Source organism: Zootermopsis nevadensis, unplaced genomic scaffold, assembly GCF_977971745.1.
Source record: "Zootermopsis nevadensis isolate Lab colony 2312 unplaced genomic scaffold, Znev_1.0 Znev_ptg000017l, whole genome shotgun sequence".
NCBI lineage: Eukaryota > Metazoa > Arthropoda > Insecta > Blattodea > Termopsidae > Zootermopsis > Zootermopsis nevadensis.
The window spans coordinates 2,029,204-2,051,348 of record NW_028259149.1 but is presented as its reverse complement, the minus strand read 5'-3'; the positions used below and the strand labels follow the sequence as shown (position 1 = coordinate 2,051,348).

Sequence of the window (22,145 nt, the reverse complement as noted above, 5' to 3'; positions counted from 1 at the left end):
AACAGCGTAATCTTACAACTCCACGCGCAGGGAAGAACACGCATTGTGCTAACACACACCGTACTTTAAACAAATGTCCAGAAAGGCGAACGCTTGATAATCGCTATAACCGTGGAAAGTTTTGATGGAATATCTTAAAATTTACTGATAAAGTATGTTGTCTAGTGGCATATAACATTACCTTATTACATGGCGTATCTGGATAGATTTTTCGAATGAAAATAATAAACAGGCTGTTCATGGAATGCCTTCTCAAGATGTCGGCAGTCAAGAGTTCAGATTACACAAATACACTGTTGATAGATTTAGTGAACTGATTTCATAATATATAAATACATAGGCGTCTGTCTGGATCCACTGTCGTATTTCCACTACGCAACTCAACAGAGCACCGTACATACTGCTGGAAATGCACTGTTCTTATTAATAACACTGTCTTTGTCTGCTTACTGTCCTCGAGTTTGAAGTCCCAACCAACGGCCGGAACTCCCATTAATACTGTTCTGTGGTTGGTTGTTTAAATCTATGGTAGCATGTCGACAACACGTCTTCTGAAAGCAGTCTAGGGTTGTTTCACAAACCTAAAGTTATTGTCGTTGGTCGTTTTTCTGACAGCGTTTGTGAAAATGACGTCGTAATCTGCTCACAGCCTTCTTTAACTAACTGGCTGGCCGCCTCGTAAGTCTGTTCTGTTCCACTGATACAAATTAAGAATCTCAACGTGTCTCATGTTTTTGGAGCTGAATCCGGCTGTCCCATTTAACATTGCTGTCGGTTCTCATATTATAATTTTAATGTATTTCTGGACTCTACTGTTTTGTATCGCTTCGATATTTTCGGTGGTACGAACAACAATCACACCCGGGCAACTCATTCAGTAGTGACTGGGCTACATGAACCGGGGTTTGATACCCGGCAGAAATATTTCTTGGGTACAGCGTCCGAGGCATGACGCTGACCACTTACTTCCACAGAGTTCCGAGGTCAAGAAAGGGTGGAGTTAACCTACATACCCCCGTACGTCATGGCGAAAAGTTTAGTGATCATCAGAGACTTTACATTTACCTGAGGGCAGCTATTATCAATTACGTGCGTAATATATTATTATTGTTATCTGTCGCTTTATAACGGCATTGTCAATTATTAATGAATTAAAATGAAATAAAAGAAACAGGGCTGTGGTTTGACAGCTCGAACCCATCTGCACCAACGATCATAAATTCGTCAGCTGAATGTACGTATATACCCTGTGCTGGGTTTCAGGCAGCTGGTGTTAAAGTTTTGGCCACAGATTAAACCAACATCAGGTTTTGGCTATGGGTGTTTGGGCGAGTTTTGTAACATCGTCAGGTCATGTATCCGGCTAATTCACTCATGGTCATTCCAGCAAAGAAATCATTCCATAGATAATGCCAACATAATTCCTCAGCTCTAGTAAATCCATTGCATCTGAAATAGGAGAGGGGGGTGGAATAAAACAAACGAATGTGCATTATGTAGCCATCACAGTGGCCAATTTTCCCAAACCACATTGTATAAAAAGACATAAATAAACTTACTGAACTGTAATGGAGTCATCCTATACAAATTTACATACAATTACTCCTTGTCCTTTCATTTCAAGGCTGATTAAAGTAAAATGTAGCTGCATCGGCACATAATAGCCATATAAACGTGACCATCCTTCACAATGGACTTAGGAACTGTCATAAAACTTTGAATTCAACAGTAATTTTTATTGTTTTTACTCAATAAAACAAGAAATCATCACAGTTTGTAGCATCATTTGTTGCACTGTTCAGAAAATAAATATAATATACATTTCTTTGCCACAAAATAAAAATTCTTGTCATTTGTTTTTCTACAATTAACTTTCTCAATCAATGGTAAACAAACATTTAATCCCCAGCTTAATTGTTTTAAAATATTACTAGGCTTAATCAACTCTTACAAATACGCACATTGGTGGCCAGCAAGCCGAAGTATGGGCAGGGAGGACAAGGCTAGTATGAGGTGCCTTGCGCCCCCACACTTTCCATCTTCCCTGCCCCTCTTATTGTGACAGAGCTCAAGCCCACAGATATTCTGCGACCAGTATTATAGCGCTTCAGAAATTCTATGAAAGTTACTACCTTAAGACTAATGACTTATTTCACTCCTCTTAGGAACTGAATAATTCACGTATGATTTGAGGTTTTCACAGCGGTAAGTATGAAGATTTCTGTCTTCTGGGTTGTTGCGCTGTGTACACTGGTCGACGTTAACCAACGTTTCAGAGGTCATACTGCTTCCATCATCAGGGCCTGATGACGGAGGCAGTATGACCTCTGAAACGTTGGTAAACATCGACCAGACTACACAGCGCAACAACCCAGAAGACAGAAATCTGAATAATTCATGTTTGCCTATTCTTCTGGCGACATTTAATGGTACAACCCAGCAAGACCCGAGGAACAGTGAGCAGAATTTGTCACCTGCTGCATCGCTCAGAAATAGGGCAGTCGAGCCTTATCATAAACCCACGGCTCTGTGAAGACACGTCCTTCTGCACAGTTTGTTACGAAAAATATGTTTAGATGTATCTTCGACCTTAATACAACCATTTTTATATAAACCAAAAATGTTCAAATGTGTTTGTAATAAAATTAGATTTGTAGATTTTTACTGTGCAATGTGAAACAAACAGACTGGTCTTTTGAAAAACCGAAAGGCTGAGAAACACTGAACTACCGCGTACCCAACCCTTTGCCATGCATACCACAGAACGTAATTAATTTGAAACCTGAGCTGAAGTACATTTTTATTGTCATACATTTAAGGCTTTTTGTAACTACACAAACCAAGTACTCGACACAGCAGTTAAAAAAGCAGGGCAAAGGATTAAGGAATATACAATCCAAAATAAATATTTACTGACGTCTAAAAAGACCAATTTGTTTTATCAGTTACAGACTAGTTGAACATGTAATTACAGTATCACATACAATAAATTGTTTTGGTAACACAAAATATTTGATTCTAGAATATTAGCAAGACACAGGTTTTGAAATCTGTTGCATAATCATAAAAAAAATTTAATTTGTATAGTAAACCGTCCATTTAATGCAATAAGAAAATTCCATCTTGACCGGGAATCAATTTATGATCACTTGCGTATGACTCCAGCATGTCAACCCATTAGCTAAATTACATTTCATTATCTGTACAGTCAAATTCTGTTGTAATGCAACACTTTGTCCACCACGAATATTAGAATTGAATTGGGGGTAGTAATGAACTGAAACTGTCTTTTTTTTTACTCAGGTGCATAAATTAATTTAAGAAGGCTTACCAACTTAGGACTAAGTTAGAAGGGAAGTCAACATTTTCACACAATTCAGTTCAACAATAAAACCAGTTACTTATTAAATCATGTTTAAATGAAGCCCGTAGTAAAATGTGTACAGGTCTGATGCATTTTGTATTACGAACAGTCTAAAACAAGATCTTTTATGACCGCTTTGCTTCAGTATAAGCCATCACAAACGTCTATGAAAAGACAAGGATTGGAACTGAATGGGACACACGAACTGAATTAAACTGATGATGTTCGATATGCAAGGTGAGAACATAAATATTGTTAATGCAAAGAAAACTAGGTACATGTTCATGTTTTGTCACCAGACCAAGGACAAAATCATTATGTAGCTAGTGGATCCTCTGGAAATGTCGCAAAGCTCAGATACTTGGAAACGACATTAACAAATCAGAATTTGTATACAGAAGAAAATTACGAGCAGACTAAATTCAGGGAATGCTTGGTACAATGCAGTTCAGAATATTTTGGCTCCCATCCATCAAGAAATAAAAGATTAATATATATAAACTATACTTATGTCTGTTGCTTTGTATGGGTGTGAATACTGGTCTGTCATGCAAATAGAAAAAGAACACGGACTGAAGTGTTTGAGAACAGGGTGCTTAGGAAAATGTGATCAATGGAGGATGAGGTGAGCGGGGCAAGCAGCATGGGGGAGATGAGAAATGCATACAAAATTTTGGTCAGGATAGGGACAGGTTCTTGTGAACAAGGCAATTGACATACAGGTATCACAAAATTTTGGAAATTTCTTTAGAAGCTGAGTGTACTATCAGCTTTTCAATTACTCAAATGTAAAAGTTTGTGACTATGGTGCGTTTTTAAAATAAGAAGTTTTTTTTTTGGATGTTTTCCATCATCTAATAAAATAATAAAATTGATCGACGTTTCGGAAACGGGACTCTATCTCCGTCTTCAGGTATACCTACTCCGTTGGGCCCAATCGATATCTCCGGACAAGGCAAAAAGTGAAAGTCCCGGAATATAAGCCGATCAGAACAACATACAACTATGGGAAGTAAAAAGAAAAACATTCTCCGAAACAATTATAAAGCAAATATAAAAGTTAGGCGCCTGTGATGTAAGTAATGAAAAAACCAAAGTCCAGGAAACTAAGAAGCCAAAAAACTGACAATGAGAGTAATTGAATAAAATAGGAAATTGTTGAAGATCTAATAGTTCAACGAGCGAAATGCCAAAGGATCAAGTAAAAACAAGGACTCACATTTTCAATTACTCTTTTCCACGGAGTTAGACACTTATATTCCAGGGAGTTTTTATCGACTGGTATTGTATTAGACTGAATAACGCTTAAAAATAGATTTGTGTATTGGCACAGATGCTGGCAAATGATGGTTAGCAGTGGTGACATTTTACCAGGGGATTATTTTAGAAATTATATAGGGAATTTATTGTATTAACTAATTATAATATTAGTAACACATGATTTTTAAAGTTTCAATTAAAAGTTGTTTGTCTAATTAAGATAATAAAAACATACTTCCTTTTAAGATATTGTCACTACTACAAACCACGCAAATTTATACCTATTTTTAAATTTGCGAACATTGTTCCTAATACAGTGAAGAAGGGCCGAACATCGACTTTGTAACAAATATGGAATATGATTTGAAGCTTTCACAGTGACGTAACTGTACCTGAAACATCGGTTTCATCTTTTAACTATCTGATGTGGTTGATCGCCTGAGATTTTATTGAGGATCATGAAAGTTCTGATGTTTATACTGCAATTACAGTAACTGCTGTAAAATGTAAATGTTTGATGTAACATTCAATAGTTTTGACGTAAGTATGTCTATATGGAAGGGTCAGTGTCATTCCGCAAAAAAGGTGTTACGAAAAAGCGACAGGAAAATGTGTAAGATGGTTACCTAGGAAACCACAACAATTTGTAAATATGGACTGACAACAATGGTCAGATTGCATGCATTGTTATGTTACCTAGGAAACGTCATCTGTTTACTCGGCATTGTTGTTACATTACTGCCGTCAACAATACGCTTTGCGGAAAGAGCTGAGCTGTGAATCGCTTGTAGAAGATATTAGATAATTTTGTGCTGGTAAAAACGTTTTACAATGTCACAGGTACTTATCTAATGTTGCGTTAGTTTCTTGCATCATACTATGTACAAGATGTACACACCTATTGATGATTGTAAGAGATTTATTTTGAGTCATTTGAGAAATTATACAAAGATGTTTTCAGTTATGGCCACAGAAGATCCTAATACAGTGCCGATAATATTGACAGGAGATTTTGTTTTATGAAGGAGGAAAATAAAAGCTTTGTCACATTTATGGAGGAAACGTTTCGCTTAATGTTGATGTCAAATCCTCAATGTAGTACTACTAGATCAAAATCTTGTATATATATGGTGTTTGCACGATATGTTGATACTCTAAAATGTACAAATTTTATAACATATTTCAGCTACCACAGACCCATCTTAAGTGTAACTAATTCAAGGTAGGCAGTACTTTAATCAATTGTAAAGCATGTATAAAGAAAATATTTAGAATAAAGCCACTATATAAACTCCTTAACGTATAGACGTATTTACGTCAAATTCTCCGGAACCGTGGTTCCACTGTATCTTTTATACAGGGTTAAATAGGTAGTAACTATCATAAAAAAGTAACACTGTTCTTAGTTTTATGATTGTGTAGTATTTTAACACATGTGAGAAAGTACTGGATGATATTTCTGGGAATTAGAAACCAGTTAGTACGAGGCGCGTCCACAAAGTAAGTTTCCCACTCGTCCCACAGCTAGCAAACCTTATATTGCGCAAAGCGACTGTGCGTACGTGATACAGCAATGACGTAGCATGGCGCATGCACTAACGGTACTTCCCGTGTTCTCACAGTAGCATCGTTGCAGCTGTTGAAGATGGAGGTTCTTATTCCAGCTCCGGCCGACTGTGAAGTGCGGTCAGTGATAAAGTTTTTGAATGCACAGAGCATAGTGCCGATCAAAATTCATCATCAGCTGTGCCGGGTCTATGGGCCTAACGTCATGAGCAAGCAGATGGTGCGTCGCTGGTGCAGACAATTTTCAGCAGGTCGACAAAGAGTGCATGATGAGAAGCGCAGTGGGAGGCCATCCATCATTACAGACGACCTTGTGGAGCTTGTGCGGGAACGCATTATGGATAATCGTCGCTTCACAATTACGGAACTCAGCAGTCATTTCCCGCAGATTTCCCGCTCCTTGTTGCACGAAATTGTCACGGAGCACCTGTTGTTCAGGAAATTGTGCGCCAGGTGGGTGCCAAAGCAACTGACATCAGAACACAAAACACACACAGTGGTTCCAATCCCAGGCTGCAGACTTCTACGACACAGGTATTCAAAAGTTGGTCCCACGGTATGACAAATGTCTCAATTCCAGTGGCGAATATGTTGAAAAATAGCTGCACACTTGCTGTATCTGTTGCAATAAATATTTCCATGAAATTGTGTTTTGTTTCTGTAAACGGCCCCAGGGAAACTTACTTTGTGGACTAGCCTCGTATTTATCACATTGGAGTTAAAAGGAATTTCATTTTTGATTTTCAAATTTTCACCTTATGTAATTTTCATCTAACAAATTACGTTCATAGTCTGAGGGATAGGCATACATTGTTTTATAGATAACTTCCTCTAAAACGAATAAGTTATGACAATGATGAATATTGCTTTTACTGCATGTATTGATTAGTTTGTAACAGTTAAACATAAAGTCAAGGACATCTGTTTGAATCTATACTGCCCTGTCCACAATCACTCTCTGATAACAAATGAAATATAAGAGCAGAGAGACAGAAATAAATGCTAAAAACAGATACTAATGCTTATATTATGATCAAAGTTAGCATTTGTACTCTTCGCCAAATACTATTCAAATGATCAGATCAAGGATAATGAGATGAATGGTGCAAACTGCACGTGGGGGAGATGAGAAATGAGTACAAAATTTTGGTTGGAAATCCTGAAGGAAAAGGATCATTTGGAGGATCTAGACACAGATAAGGATAATATCATAGTAGACATTAGGGAAAAAGTGTTGGAGAGTGTGTAACAGCTTCATCTGACTCGGGATAAGAAATGGTAGCAAAGATCTTGTAAAATGGTAATGGACCCTCAGTTTCCATAAAACGTGGGGAATTTCTTGAATATATATGAGAAAAATGACTCTGCTTCATGCAGTTAGTTAGTTAGTTACAAGGAAAAATATCTGTAAAGTAAAGGTGCAAAGAACACGTGTGAATTGTGTAATCTTGTATTGATTGCACATTTTCAGTCTTGTTTATGGTCTTCGGTGTTTGTCCTGTCAAATATTCACCACACAAAAATGTTTCAAACAAAATTAAATACAATTTACCGATACATAAATGTTATGTAGATGTATTAAGCATAAATGGGGAAGGTTTTCTTTTTAAATTTTACGGGACATTACCTTTCATCTAAGCGCATATTTATGAAATAAATAAAGATAATTTGGGGGGGGGGGGAGTCAGTGTTGTAAATTACTTATGAAATGTGATGAAAACTGAGCTAAATTTTGGTATTATTGCTCAAATTCAGCATTTTCCTCAACAGAATGATGGAAACCATAAAAAGCTAAAGCCAAAGTAGTCGGTTATTTGCCTCATACTTAAACCCGGGGTCTCTGGATATGAAGTCGGATTGCTAATCAGTACATTGCGGTCTGATGGTCTGATGCAGGGATTGAAAACTGCATTCCTGCAGAAGTGTTTCTGAGTGCCTGCGATAACGTTTACATAAGTAACTGATAGAGTTAGTTTTGTCAAAGCTTATGCCATGTTTTTTTATATTTGAGACACAGCTAAAGAAAATGAAACTAATGCTTACATAATATCCATATTAATGACCTCTTAATGATAAAAAGTAGTGTTTCTTAAGAGACAATTATATTTTCGTGTAAGAGTATATGGTATTAATTTTAAATTTACATATCCTCATATTTGCCCTAACACAAAAAATGTTGGCAACCCCTGGGCTTGTATTGCAGAACTATTGTCCTATTTTAATGTTTGCAACCTGTGAATGTCTTATGTTTCAGAATCTCTTAATGTATCCACCTGTTCACCGTGTTATTCGTCTTGCTTTGATTTAATCGTTAATTTCTTAATCAAATTCTCAATCATATCTGCATCAACTAAACCAATAAACTTATCAACTACTAAACCATTTCTTACGGCAAGAACGGCCGGTACTGCCTTGACTTCAAAAGCGTGAACCAGTTCGGCATTGTTCTCTACGTCAATAACGGCAAGATGAATATCATTCATTGGCTCAACCAACTCTTTAAGTTTTGGAGACAAGATCTTACAGGGGTCACACCATTCTGCATGGAAGTTCACAATAACAGGAACATCGCTGTTCATGACCTTGTTAACAAAATCTTCACTGTTCTTTATCACAAAAGATTTTCTTACTTGGGAAGTGCTTGAAAAGTTGTTGGACATATTTTGTTTGCAGCAGAAGTTTGACATGGAGAACATATTTCTTGTTGCTCCCTGTATGGCCAGTGTTCTGGGTACACATCGCACAGCATTACTTAATGCATTTGCTAAAGTTGATGAATTCATCATTTTATGTAATTCGAGAATTCTACTCAACCATGACAAAGTGTTAATGAAGCTGCTGTCGTCAACATGAAGAAACAGGCACTTACAGTTTCCACTGCTTAATCGGATGCGCGTGCTGCGGTTCCATCAGATGCGTGACGACAAAAATCAGGAATCCTATGGCAGCCGACAGTCCCAGCAGAATAACAAGAGATGTTCTCCAAACAAACAACAGGTCATACAACTGTAAAATATACAAACATACAAAATAAATACATGTTCATGTCACATAATTAGACAACAACAGTGTGAGTAGACTTTGTGCTTTCATGGCTGGAAATGAAGATGGTACATTTCTCTGAAACCTATCTACCTACAAGTCCACTCAGCATTATAACCCTGAACATAACATCCACATGTCAGCTGTGTCTTTAGTAAAGGTCACACAAGTAGTGGTGGCACCTAAATGCGCGATGCGTAAGCCGAGAGAGGGGAGTTCAGTAGTAGTGAGGGTCGCACAGCCTCAGCTACAGTGACGCACTGATCTAAACATAGCTAGAGCTACAAACCAACTGAAGCTAACACTCCTCTAGCGCGTGCTTCGGACGGGTCCATCTCATACGACCAAAATCAGTCCTTTGCGCAAGTGCCAGCACTTCTCACCCGACCTCTACCTCTTATTTTTAATATTAGCGTCAGTCTCAGTGGTCTAGTGAAGGGATTGCCAACCATTATCCCAAAGAAGTGTTTCTGATTTCCTGCAACAACTTTTAAATAAGCAGTTGATAGAGTTATTTCTGTCAATGCTTATGTCTAGTTTTCTTATATCTAAGATACAGTTAAATAATATGAAAAAAATTCTTACATAATATCTGTACTAATAGCCCCTTAATTGTAAAAAGTTGTTTTTTTAAACAGTAAATTTTATTTTTATGTAAATGTACACAGGGACTATTTTGAATTGAAACCTTATCCTTATTGCCCTAACCCAAATCATACATCTGTATAATGTTTTGTCATTCAAGATAAAAGAATGACCCCCAATATTCTACATAAAGTTTAAATCACGATGAAATTAAAATATTGGCAGCTTTGTAACTGCTGAGAACGGAAGCTATGTCCACATGACATTTTTGATATTGAATGACCTCCACAATAGGATACTAAAGTACTGACAAAAGTCACTGAACATTCTATATAAATATGATCAATCTTTTGATTACTAAATGCTCTTATATATTTGTTACTGATATCCGAACACAAAAGTTAAATATATACTTCAACATTTCTCGCAGCTGCACTAGACTTCTGTTAAGAAATAATGGAACCCAAACATACTAAAGAAAATACGTATATTTACCTTAAACACGGGTTTCTTGGGTATTTCTGATTCTCTAGGAATAAGAACCAGGATTAAAGTTACCACTGTAGCAATTGTAACTATTGCTGTGCCAACATGTTTATGGGTACGGTGGGAGATAATGCAAACGAGAATAGCAACGGCCCAAAGAGCTATAATGAGGAATAAACCAATTCCCACACCCAGTACACGGACCGTCATCACCTGAAATAGATAAAAAAAAGCAACACGTTCGGTTCCAATGTACACAATATGCAGCAATGTTGCATGAGCAAGTGTACTATAATGTACGACTGTTCCCACTAACAGTACCACCAACATCGACGAACATACCTTGAACGGCTAACCATAATTACATCACACATTCTACCCAGAGCAGCCATGTTAAACTTGCGCCCAATCTTATATCAATTGTTTTGTCGTTTTAGTTTCAAAGTTGACCATTCATCAGGAATCGCGCTCTGGTACAGATAGAAATAGTCTTGTTGACCGAAGTCGAAATGGTATTACAATTAATTGAATATACTTATGACATAGTTGTTAATATTTTGGAAAGGAATACATGTTACAGCAAGATAATACAACTTTTTGAAGTTACAAATCTCTGTGAAAAGCAAGTGACTATTTGTGAGGTTATGTTGTGAGATGATGTAAAAGAGGGTTCTGTGTACAACATCCTTGTGGTTCTGTTTCTAGTTTCGACAACGTATACTACACAAACCGGGGGAAGTGGCCACTAAGATTTATCATTTCACAAGAATATATTTACTACGGTACCCAGCAATTTCGCAGGTCGAATGTGGACATAATGCAGTGAGTTCACATACAGTAGTATGCATGATATGAGAATTGAATAACAGAGAAAGGACTTATCAAAGTAAAGCTCCAAAAAGGACTTGTTCGGTGAACACCAACTCACTTAAATTATTTACATTACAAATGATGTAACACTGGTCCTTACTTTGGTAGTAATATGTCTTGAATCACAGTTTGTTGTAATCTAAAACAAGCACATGTTGAATTCAACCAATATAAACTATTCTAACCTGTCCAATCCACGAATCCTGCTATCAAGTTTAATTTTTATTTAGGTTACTAGCCCCAATACAAACCATTCCAACTTAAATAATAAAAAAGTTCACCATATTATAACAGTATAAGTAGGATACCAGTACAGCCTATGTGCTGTATGCATGTTGAAGTGGTAAGAGATTGCATGATGTGAGTGCAAGAGAAAGCTACCTCTTGCCATATTTCTATGTTCTGCCAATCTAAAGTAAGATATTAAAAACTGGATTTTCTGTAACTACATTAAGGCTCAGAGTTATAGTTAAGCAGATAAGTTTGGCTTCAATAGTTTTGTATAATAGACACAGTAAAGATTTCATGCCACATTACATGACACTCAGCCATGTGGCTAATAAAAACACTGGTGTAAAGTAACCCATCATTACGTGCACCTCATCAGTACTACGGTACTCACAATAAGATTCCAAAACACTTAGTGTGAAGTCATTCTGCAAGTGTAATGATGAGTAGACCGTCTTTACTTTGATAACAATGACAAATACTGTTAATGATTTTTGTAGAACAATCGCTCTGTTTTGACCCTGAAGTATAAAAATAGGTGAACCTGGTCGTTGCGGAGTACTGTTAAAAGATTAATAGTATATCTAGAAGCGGGTTCATTTCATTTGCTCTTACAGTACTGTAAAATGATACTGGGTACTTAACTTTAGTATTAAACCATCAGATACAACATTTTATTATCTACACTATGTTTTGTTTACCACCGTACTACTGCTCCATAGAAGAATTTACCTCAACAAAAAATTCTTGGCTATTATAAATTCATGTAAGTAGTGGTGATGCTTTCTTGTGTAGTTTTTTTTGGGGTAATACTATAGTGGACTGAATTATGGTCATAACTGAGTAGTCTATATTTGTATTAGAAACAAGTATTCTATTTGTGCTATGACAGGTTCTTCATCCTTGGCTTTGGTTGATGAGGGATCTATAGAATGTAAATAAATTCTATTCTGTTCCCTGTACATTTTACCCCTAAACAACCATCATTAGGGGTTTCTTTAAAACCTTTAACAAGCTATAGGGTTTACATAAAGGTTGTACTCACTTATTATGTTCTAATCTGCAGTATTGTAACAAATTCTATATGAATTTTGTTGCTCTTTGAAAGGTACAAAGGGAGTCTCTGATGAGGGGCTGGAACATGTAGGGAAATGAACAATGTATAAAGTGTAAATAATAAGAAGCTGTATCTATGGTTCAACAATGATGTGACCTTGGGTGATCAGCAACGTGAGAATGACACTATAATCCAGTGTTTTGAAGACTGTCTCCATCTATCCTGATGTTGGAGGCAGAGAGTCACAAAATGTTGGATTACAACACAGTCTTAACATGGCTGATTGTCCACAAAGACTTCAAATTATTCAAATTTTAAAGGGTACTGGTTGCTTCTCTGTGCTGCTAATTCATCTTGTAAACGTAGTTAACATATTGTAGGGCAGGTTAAACGTGTAGTCTCGTGGGTCAGTCTGTATTAATCAGTAGTTTTTGAGGTGTTATGTGAACCAGATTCAGTTTACCCATCTCTCACAGTTCTGCTTATTTATGCAGCCTTTCGTTGCTTCAGTGATTGGGGTGAACGTGGTATCGTGGGAGACTAGTTTGTTTTGCATGGGGTATGCTGTAGCACAGTTGTTTAATTACTGGTTTCTCACTGTAAAGGCTGCGTTTCGCTCCTAGGGCAGTCCACATGGGATTTGCAGTGGTCAGAGTGGTACTGCGACAAGTTTTTCGCCGAGTCCCTTGTCTATCTTCTGTCTACTGCTGCTCTATATTCACACATGGGGGGGCGGATTTTGGGCCTCTTAACATCCAGTTTCACAGAGATGTAGTATCATCCCATTGTTACAGCTGCAATAACAAAATGTTTATGACAGTGCTTTTATTAATCATTTACATGGAACAGGCTGTCAAACAGTTTGGCAAGAAATTTTTACTAGCTTTAAAATTATTTGAACATATTTCTTATTTTGTATTCTGTAAACATACGGTTTGTAGAGGTCTTGAATTTTGTATACTCGTGATTTTATAAAAACAAACAATGGATGTTTAAAAGATTTCAGTTTTTTGTTGAATATTCAAGATATTCTTTTATCTCTGTTTATGTTGCATTCTGACATTTTCTTATGTTATCTACTTTCTTTATGCTATGGGCATCATGAAGCCAAACAAACATAAATTGTAATTGTTGCCTTTTTGTCAATATTCTTCTTTCCTAGATTCGATATTTCTCTAGTCCAGCTCGCCGGCCAAACTTCTTGTCCCAGCTTCTGGAGAATATCAAACAGGACATGGCCAAAAATAAAGAAATGAAAGAGAGTCTTAAAAAATTCAGGGAAGAAGCAGAGAAACTAGAACAGTCTGAGGCTCTACAAAAAGCCAGGTTGTGTAACGTATCAGTAATGTTTAAATTATCGCTTAAATAAAACTTACGATTGAATGTACCTTTCTTTTTTTTCTGCCCAGAGTTGATGTTATGCAAGTAAGGATAATTTAATTCATTCTTTCATTTAGGGAATGTGGGTTAATGATGGAGTAATTTTTAATCTTCATAACATAACTAACAAACTGCATGGTACAGCAAGGCCATCCTTGTGCAGTTGATTAAGTTAGTCGTGAAATTACTGCTGTTACGGAACCACAAGATGACATGCTCATTTTAACAAAATATCATCACTGGACATGATGTGGAGCCAGTTCAAATCATCACAACCTCTTTCTGTAAGATCCATTTTAATATTGTCTCATGTCTGTCTACGTCACTTATCCTGTAAGTACTCAAAAAGTGTGGCATGAAATTAAGATGGCTGTCTTCTGGGTTGTTGCGCCGTGTAGTTTGGTATGAGTTTACCGATGTTTCAGAGGTCCTTGCCCAGTGATGACTTGAAACATTAGTGAGCTGATACCAGACTACACGGCGCAACAACCCAGAAGACAGACATAATCAGACTCACCGCTGTGAATACCTGAAATCCTACGTGGCATGAAATGTTTTGTGTGTTGAAAACTGGCAGTGTTACAAAATGTTAATATCTGGTAATATCAAATGATATTATTGGAAACTATGGACAAGGATAGAGCAGTAAATTATATTATTAAGATGTAACATAAATTACATTTAAAAAAAAAATTGAAAAAAGGGGAAACATAATTAACAATATAAACTCATGTTTTTGTAAGAACATAGTTGTGCGTTGTTAATTTAATATTGTATGTATATTTTAATAAAAGTATTTCACTTACAGGCAGAAATTTCAGTCAGTTGAATCAGAGGCTTCAAGAGGATCTGAGGTGTTGAAGGATACACTTGGGTCTCTCAAGGGAAAGGTACAAGAAGCTTTGGAGGAAGCAAGTAAATCTGACATTGCCAAGAAAGCTGGTTAGTGTTAACTGTGGCTGTCGTGTGAATCTGCTTTGTGGTAGTTTATTTATGTGAACTTGATAGGAATTGTAAGATTTGAGGTTTTCACAGTGGTGAGTATGAAGATTTCTGTCTTTTGGGTTGTTGCGCTGTGTAGTCTGGTAGATATTTACCAACGTTTCAGAGGTGATGAATCGCCCTGATGACGGAGGCAGCGTGACCTCTGAAACGTTCGACCAGGCTTCACAGCGCAACAACCCAGAAGACAGAAATCTTTATAGGAATTGTAGAAATTGCAATTCAATATGCAGAGTTGGAAGATGGAATGCCAAGTGAATTACGGGTGAGACGGCGACTGAGCAGTGTGTCCACCTGAGTGACACTGGAAGATCAGTACAGTGACTACAGGTAGCTCTCGGTTTACAAACATTCGCTATAATTTACGTCACAATTCAAAATTTCTTAAAGTCTCCAATAGATAGAGTTTCTTATAAAATGAAATGCCAAATGTATAGTGAACATAATTGTAAGATTTAAATAAATAAACTTTTAAAAAATATATTTGATACAATAATTATCAGAAAATTATTATCTGATAATTATACTGAACTGTTCTTGGTTAATAAAACTAATCTAGCCAGTAAAAAGACGTTGGTTTACATGCCACGCCACGTAGAATGTTTTCTCACATAACGCATACATACATTATAATAAAACGTATTGTATAGACCATTTGATGTTTAGTACATGGTTTTAGTGCTTTAAAATGGCTGCTAACGTATACGAAACATATCGTAAAAGCTCAGGAATGCAAGATACACATAACAAACAAAAACGTAAAATGAACGTCTTGAAACAGAACTTGTTTGTAAACTGAGAGTTGCCTGTATTATGATATATTGAAGAGAACATCTGTATCCAGATAATCATGATTGACTTTGAAGCGACAGAAATTAATGCAGCTAATAATATATTGTAGTAATGTGAAATAAATATCTTTTTTATATATGTTTTTGATGACAGAATGCACTGTGTAATCACTGAATACATTTATGTAAGGTGTTTTGGGGTAACTTATGGGACACATCAGCTATTGGCATATGCTGATGATGTTAATTTATTGAGTGATGATATAAATACAATAAAGAGGAACACAAAAGTTTTACTAGAACCTAGTAGGCAGGTGGGGCTAGAAGTAAATTCAGAAAAAACTATGTACATGTTAGTATCTCGTCATCAGCAGACAGGTGGGAAAAATCATATTAGGGTGGCTAATAAATCCTTTGAAAGTGTGACAAGAGTTCAAATATTCGGCAACAACAAAAACAAATCAAAATGATATTAACTCTGAAGGAGGAACACAAATTGCAGGTGTTTGAGAATAGGATGTTGAGGAGGATATTTGGGCCTAAGAGGGAAAATGATGGGGCATGGAGAAAACTGCATAATGATGAGCTTAAAAATCTGCACTCCTCCAATATTGTCAGGGTGATTAAGTCGAGAAGAATGAGATCGGCGGGGCATGTAGCGCGCATGGATGGGACAAGAGGTGTGCACCGGGTATTGGTTGGGAAGCCTGAGGGGAAGAGATTGCTGGGGAGACCTAGACGTAGATGGGAGGATAATCTCAGGCGGGGTCTATGGGAGATAGGAGTTGAAGGAGACTGGATTTTGTTGGCCCAGGGCAGGGTCTGGTGGAGGGCTTTGGTTAATACGGTGATGAACCTTCGGGTTCGGTAAGCCATCTAGTTAGTTAGTTTTATCATCACTTACTTTGTTAGCATAATTTTAATATTGATGGTGAACAGGTGAAATAAACTAGTAAAAATTAATCATACTTTACTGGAAGTTATACAATGCATCAGAAATCCTCTATTGTTTTGTAATGCACTTCCTGATATTGTCTGTGCTTCTGCATTTCAGATTTAAATGCTAATAATCCTTAACTTTGTTTTTAATCATCCTTGCAGGACAGCTGACAGAAGGACTGGGCAAGACAGCGCGTGAAGCTGCAGAGACTCTGTCAGAACAAAGTCAGAAATTGGGTAAAACTGGAGCCTTCCAGACTGTCTCTGAGACAGCTAAAATAGTGAAAAAAGAGCTGGATGAGGGCGGGATACACGCGCACGTGTATCGTCCACCGGCTCGACTCCGAAAGAGGGTCGAGACTTCAGAAGACGTGGATGATAAAGTCATTGAACCAAACACAAAGGCAACAGGGATGGAACTTCATAAGGATTCAAAGTAATATTACTGGCACAGTCTAGTTGTGGTTCACACTCTGTGGTCTGTAAATTTAAGTATTTTTAATTTTAAGGTTGCTTTCTGGGAAGAACAACCTTATAGTGAGATCATGTCTGTTTCAACTTTTAATGAATTACATTTTCTTGTGTATCATTTAGAATTTTATTGTGATTTTGCAAATGTGTATTTTCATCATTGACTAATAACTTTTGAATCACTGGCACTGTTGTCATATTTAATACTGAGATCATGCCTTTACCTGTGATCTTGATACCATATTTTTCTGTAATAGTTACTTCAGTAACTCTAAGATGGCGATTTTGAAGAAAGTTTAAATGTAGACAGAGGTAACAGAAACCAGCCTTCATTAGTAGAGGTGTTTCAGTTTGTGATTTCTGGATTTCCACAATACATGACCGCAAGGCATTTGTTAGACGAAACATGTCTGGGAGCAGTCTCTCTTTCGAATGTATCAGTTTGTAAGCCTTTCTAATATAATCTGTTGGCACTGTATATTTGATCCAATTTCAAGTTTCTTCTTCTACAAATTTCTGAAATTTTATGTGAAACATATTGGCTACGCCATGATTGGCCATGCCTTTCTCTGTACAGGAATCTCGTGAACACTGTATCACTGCTAGATTCTGGTCAGCCATCCAATGGATGCACTGAATTCACCTTCTAAACCCAATGCTTCATGAAGTACTTGGCTTTCTGTGCACACAAGGGATAAGACACTGGTGTTCCTTCTGCTCGCTTCTGGTTGCACTACTGAAGGAGGTCAAAATCCACATCTTTGTAAAAACACTTTTTCATATTCTTGCAGTTGGAAGGTCACCTATTTCTGTCGCCAATTTCCCATTCTCGAATTTTTAAAATTAACTTCACCATTTGTTTCACTGTACAATTTTCTTATGTTTTTCAGAGATTCTTCTTAGGATTCACGAGTGTTGACTACTGTATTACTTTTTCCTGACGCACAGTACAGCGCAACAGAACTGACTGTAAGACACTAATATTTTAAAAGACTAGGTACCTATAGGATCCCCTCTCTACACCACCGTGACCCCTGGAACAAACCCCGCATCCCACCACTGATATCACCATAAAGCAACAAAAGAAGAAGGTATTCTTTGACCATATTCAACCATAAACGCCCCAAACAGACAATATGATTGTGAAAGAGGACGAAAGTCTAGTTTATGCATACTGCACATGTATAATAAGGAGTTTAATATATTTTTTCATGTTATAATAATGCAAAATTGTGATATTATTTTCAGGTTTTATCAGAACTGGCAGAATTTCAAAGATAATAATCCTTACGTGAACAAAGTACTCGACTGGAAGATAAAATATGATGAAAGTGACAATCCAGTGATAAGAGCATCTCGTCTTCTTACCGATAAGGTGTCGGATATCGTGGGTGGCCTCTTCCAGAAAACGGAGCTGTCAGAAACGCTGACCGAGATCTGCAAACTTGATCCTAGCTTTGATAAAATTAAATTTCTGCGGGACTGTGAGCAAGACATTATTCCAAATATATTAGAAGCAATTGTACAAGGTGACTTAGAAATCCTTCGAGATTGGTGTTACGAAGCTCCATTTAATTTATTGGCTACTCCTATAAGACAAGCCGCTGCTGCTGGTTATCGATTAGATTCAAAAATATTGGACATTGACAATGTAGATTTAGCAATGGGGAAAGTTATGGATCAAGGACCTGTGCTAATTGTGACTTTCACTTCGCAACAGATTCTCTGTGCACGTGATAATAAAAATAATGTAGTAGAAGGTGATCCAGATAAAATTTTGAGAGTCCATTATGTGTGGGTTCTTTGTAGAGATCGTGCCGAAGTAAACCCAAGAGCAGCGTGGAAGTTACTGGATCTGTCGGCAAGCAGCACTGAACAATTTGTTTAATAAATGCAAGTGAGAAAAATTAGTGTTGATACTGTATATCCATTTCCAAAAATTAGGTTGCTGTAAATATTATACATCAATGTAATAATCTGATCTAGTTTTTGACCTTAACATTTTTTGGCCTGTTTTACCTTTTGTTCACATGTTCAAAATTGTTGTCCTTTTAAAAATGTGTTACTTAAAAGAACTAATCTGAAAAAAGTTACTAATAAAAATTTTAAAATTATGCTGTAGGTATGTGCCAGTAGTTTAACCCTTTGAAGCCCATAAATCATGATGAAATACTCTCAGGCTACAAGTCGTGTCAGGTGGCAGAATGGCAAACAAACCAAATCTTCTGCCAACGTTTCGAGAACCATCTCTGTTCTCATCATCTGGGTTGCACGCCAGATGGTTCTCAAAACGCTGGCAGAAGATTTGGTTTGTTCAGCATTGAGCCACCTGATGCAGCTTGTAGCCCGAGAGTATTTAATCAATTTCAGTCGCCGTGAAGCTTCATCCCATAAATCATATTTAAAAATTCAGTTCTTACCTCAAAGAAAACAGTACATCTAGGAAAATCACTGTTTATTCTGAGGATGATACAGAACCCGCAAATAAACCGTGGACAAAATGCAAATTTACTGAGTGTCGGAACAGATGGTCCACAAAGGTCACTGGGCTTTAAAAGGTTACAATTCAAAATAATCACAAATTTAATGGACATCTGATTGGATCTGGGTTCTGAGTTTTAGGAAGAAAAAAAACCGTTTTCCAGTTCACATGTGAACTAAAAGCCTATATATATATATAGCAAAGTCATGCAGAAGCCAATAAGTATAATAGTTGCTCAGGCACTCAAACTTTCTGCCTGAACACCTTAAAATGCATTCACAAGAATCTGACATTGGTCCCTGTTCTGAACCAGATTAATCCAGTCCACACTTTCCCACACCATTTCTTTAAGATCCATTTCCATCAATATTTAGGTCTTACAAGTGGTCTTTTCACTTCAGATATTTCTGAGCAAAATATGGTATGCACTTCTCATTGCTCGTATACATTCTACATGCCCAGTCCATCTTATCCTCCTTGATTTGATTGGTCCATTAATATCTGTCAAAGAATGGAAGTTATGAAACTTCTCATCAAAACTTCCTCCCTCTTAGGCCCCGATATTCTCCCCCACCACCATTCTCGCACCCCCAACCTATGTTCAGTTTTTTTAATGTATGAGACGAAGTTGTATGCCCTTAGAAAACAGGTAACACTGTAATACAGGTATTGTATTTTTTTAATCTTTAGATAGAAAATCAAGAAGCAACAGAGTCTGGCCTGCATTAATCTGCTTTTAATTTATTCATGAATGCAATTTTGATCTTTTCCTATCATTCACAAATATTTGCATTTAGTCTTATTTTTGAAAGGTTTATTAGCTTCATCGTAATCCATTTTGATGATTAGACACAAATGTATAAATGTTGGTTTTCTGGGTTGTAATGCCGTATGAACTTGCAAGTAGATACATTCTTGGAGGAACATACTGCCTCCACCATCATGGCTTAAGTGTGTATGTAAATACTAATTCTTCAGAAGAACATACTGACTCCATTCTTCAGCCCTGAAGATGGAGCCAATATGTTCCTCTAAAATGTTTGTATCTTCTAACAAAGTTCACGTGGTGTTAACAACCAAAAAGGCTAACATCAAAACATCTATACCACTGTGAGAACATCTATGTTAGATTCCACTGTAACTTATGTATTTACTTTGAGACTAACCTCCTTACAGGGGACATGAAATAACTTCAAGCTTGAACCGTCACAGCAAATTGTCAAAACGTCTGTCTGAACATAACAAAATTTTTTCCCCTTTTAATTTCAACACTGTCAGCAGCATTTTGATAGACTGGCCTTTACACTACACTGTGGTTTTCAAATCAAAGAACTATAAAACACCAGCGAGGTACAGGCCTTACCTCACACATGCTACTTTTACAGCCTAAACATAATAATTTTACATCCGACAGTACAAGGAAGAACTGGGTTACCTCTGTCCGTTATGTGCTATCCCTTTCCAGTCTTCCCTCCTCCCACTTGTGTATTTGTAACGGTTGACGAAGTCAGCAGTTATTTTGCATCCACTGTGCTGGCATCTAATAGGGCTTGTTTTTTCCTAACAAATTAATGTCAGCAGCACAGACTAGAAGCTGGTGTCTCCCACTCAATTCTGGTCCTGCCTGATTTTCTTCAGTTTTCCTAATGGTATATTCTAAAACAAAGTTGAAAACCAGTGCTGATAAAGCCTTTTCTTTTAGAAGACCATTCTGAATAGAAAATGACTGGACATGACAGTTGAGTGGTCCTGCTTCATATCTGGGTTCAAATTTCAGCCCAGAGAATGACTATCTCGACAGGTTTCTCATGGCAAATGCTGAGAAAGCTTGTAGAAAATACAATTTTTTCCCTTCGCTATTCTTTCTAATACAAAATTCATTAACTATCCTATCATCTGACACTACATAGTCTCAGCTGCTGACAGTATCATTAAATAAACAAACATAAAATGCATGATACATACATTTGCCTACACAGACTTTTTATAGACTTCATTTAAAACATTTTAATAGCCTAATTAGGTTCATGGATGTTCCAAATTCAGTTGCGATATTGTGTAATTCTCTCCTAATTGAATAACAGGATTTTTTCTACAGCACATGAAGTTGTTTTAATTTTTTTTCCAGTACCTATCAAAAAGAATATGTGATCAATCTATTAAATTCTGAATTCTCATTTTCAATTCAAAATAATTTTGTCAGTAAAATTCAGAAGTAAATGAAATATTGGTCTTCTGGTTGCCATATTTTTAATAAACAGATTTTGTCATCGTTTTATATTAATAAAATACAAGCAAAAACATGGTAATGCTATGAGGGCTTTCTCAGTACATGAAGAGCATCATTTTAAGAACTGCAGTTAACCACTGGATTTAGTGGTCTCTGGGGTGGGATCAATAAAAAAAAATTCAAACACTTCATAGTTATAAATTAAAATTAGTCATTGCTAGCATTAAAATTACACAAGAAATGACATCAGACTGTGTTAAGTGGGTCCCTTATCACCATGTCATGTGGAAAAGGCCTCCAGATATGAAGAGTACCTGAAAGTATATTGAATAAGCAGCTGTGGACAGCCAACAAGGGGTGTTTCTTCAGCTTGGAGGTTGGACTTGAAAATA

At 36.8% G+C, this 22,145-nt stretch overlaps 1 protein-coding gene across 5 annotated transcripts; it reads left to right on the top strand.

Annotated features, from left to right (window-relative positions):
* Positions 1 to 5,397: 5,397 nt before the first annotated feature.
* Positions 5,398 to 19,155, top strand: LOC110834252 (mitochondrial import inner membrane translocase subunit TIM44). 5 transcript variants are annotated; one of them, XM_022073204.2, is made up of 6 exons: positions 5,398 to 9,187; positions 11,009 to 11,125; positions 13,621 to 13,784; positions 14,647 to 14,780; positions 16,733 to 17,006; positions 18,290 to 19,155. In XM_022073204.2, exons 1-6 carry the CDS (start codon positions 9,080 to 9,082, stop codon positions 18,927 to 18,929), a joined length of 1,437 nt encoding a protein of 478 aa, XP_021928896.1. In that variant the 5' UTR covers positions 5,398 to 9,079; the 3' UTR covers positions 18,930 to 19,155. The 5 variants fall into 5 exon arrangements, with proteins under 5 accessions (XP_021928896.1, XP_087206184.1, XP_021928899.1 ...); XM_087350058.1 differs by lacking the exon at positions 18,290 to 19,155 and adding an exon at positions 17,932 to 18,247; XM_022073205.2 differs by lacking the exon at positions 5,398 to 9,187 and adding an exon at positions 10,301 to 10,815.
* The last annotated feature ends 2,990 nt before the right edge of the window (positions 19,156 to 22,145 follow it).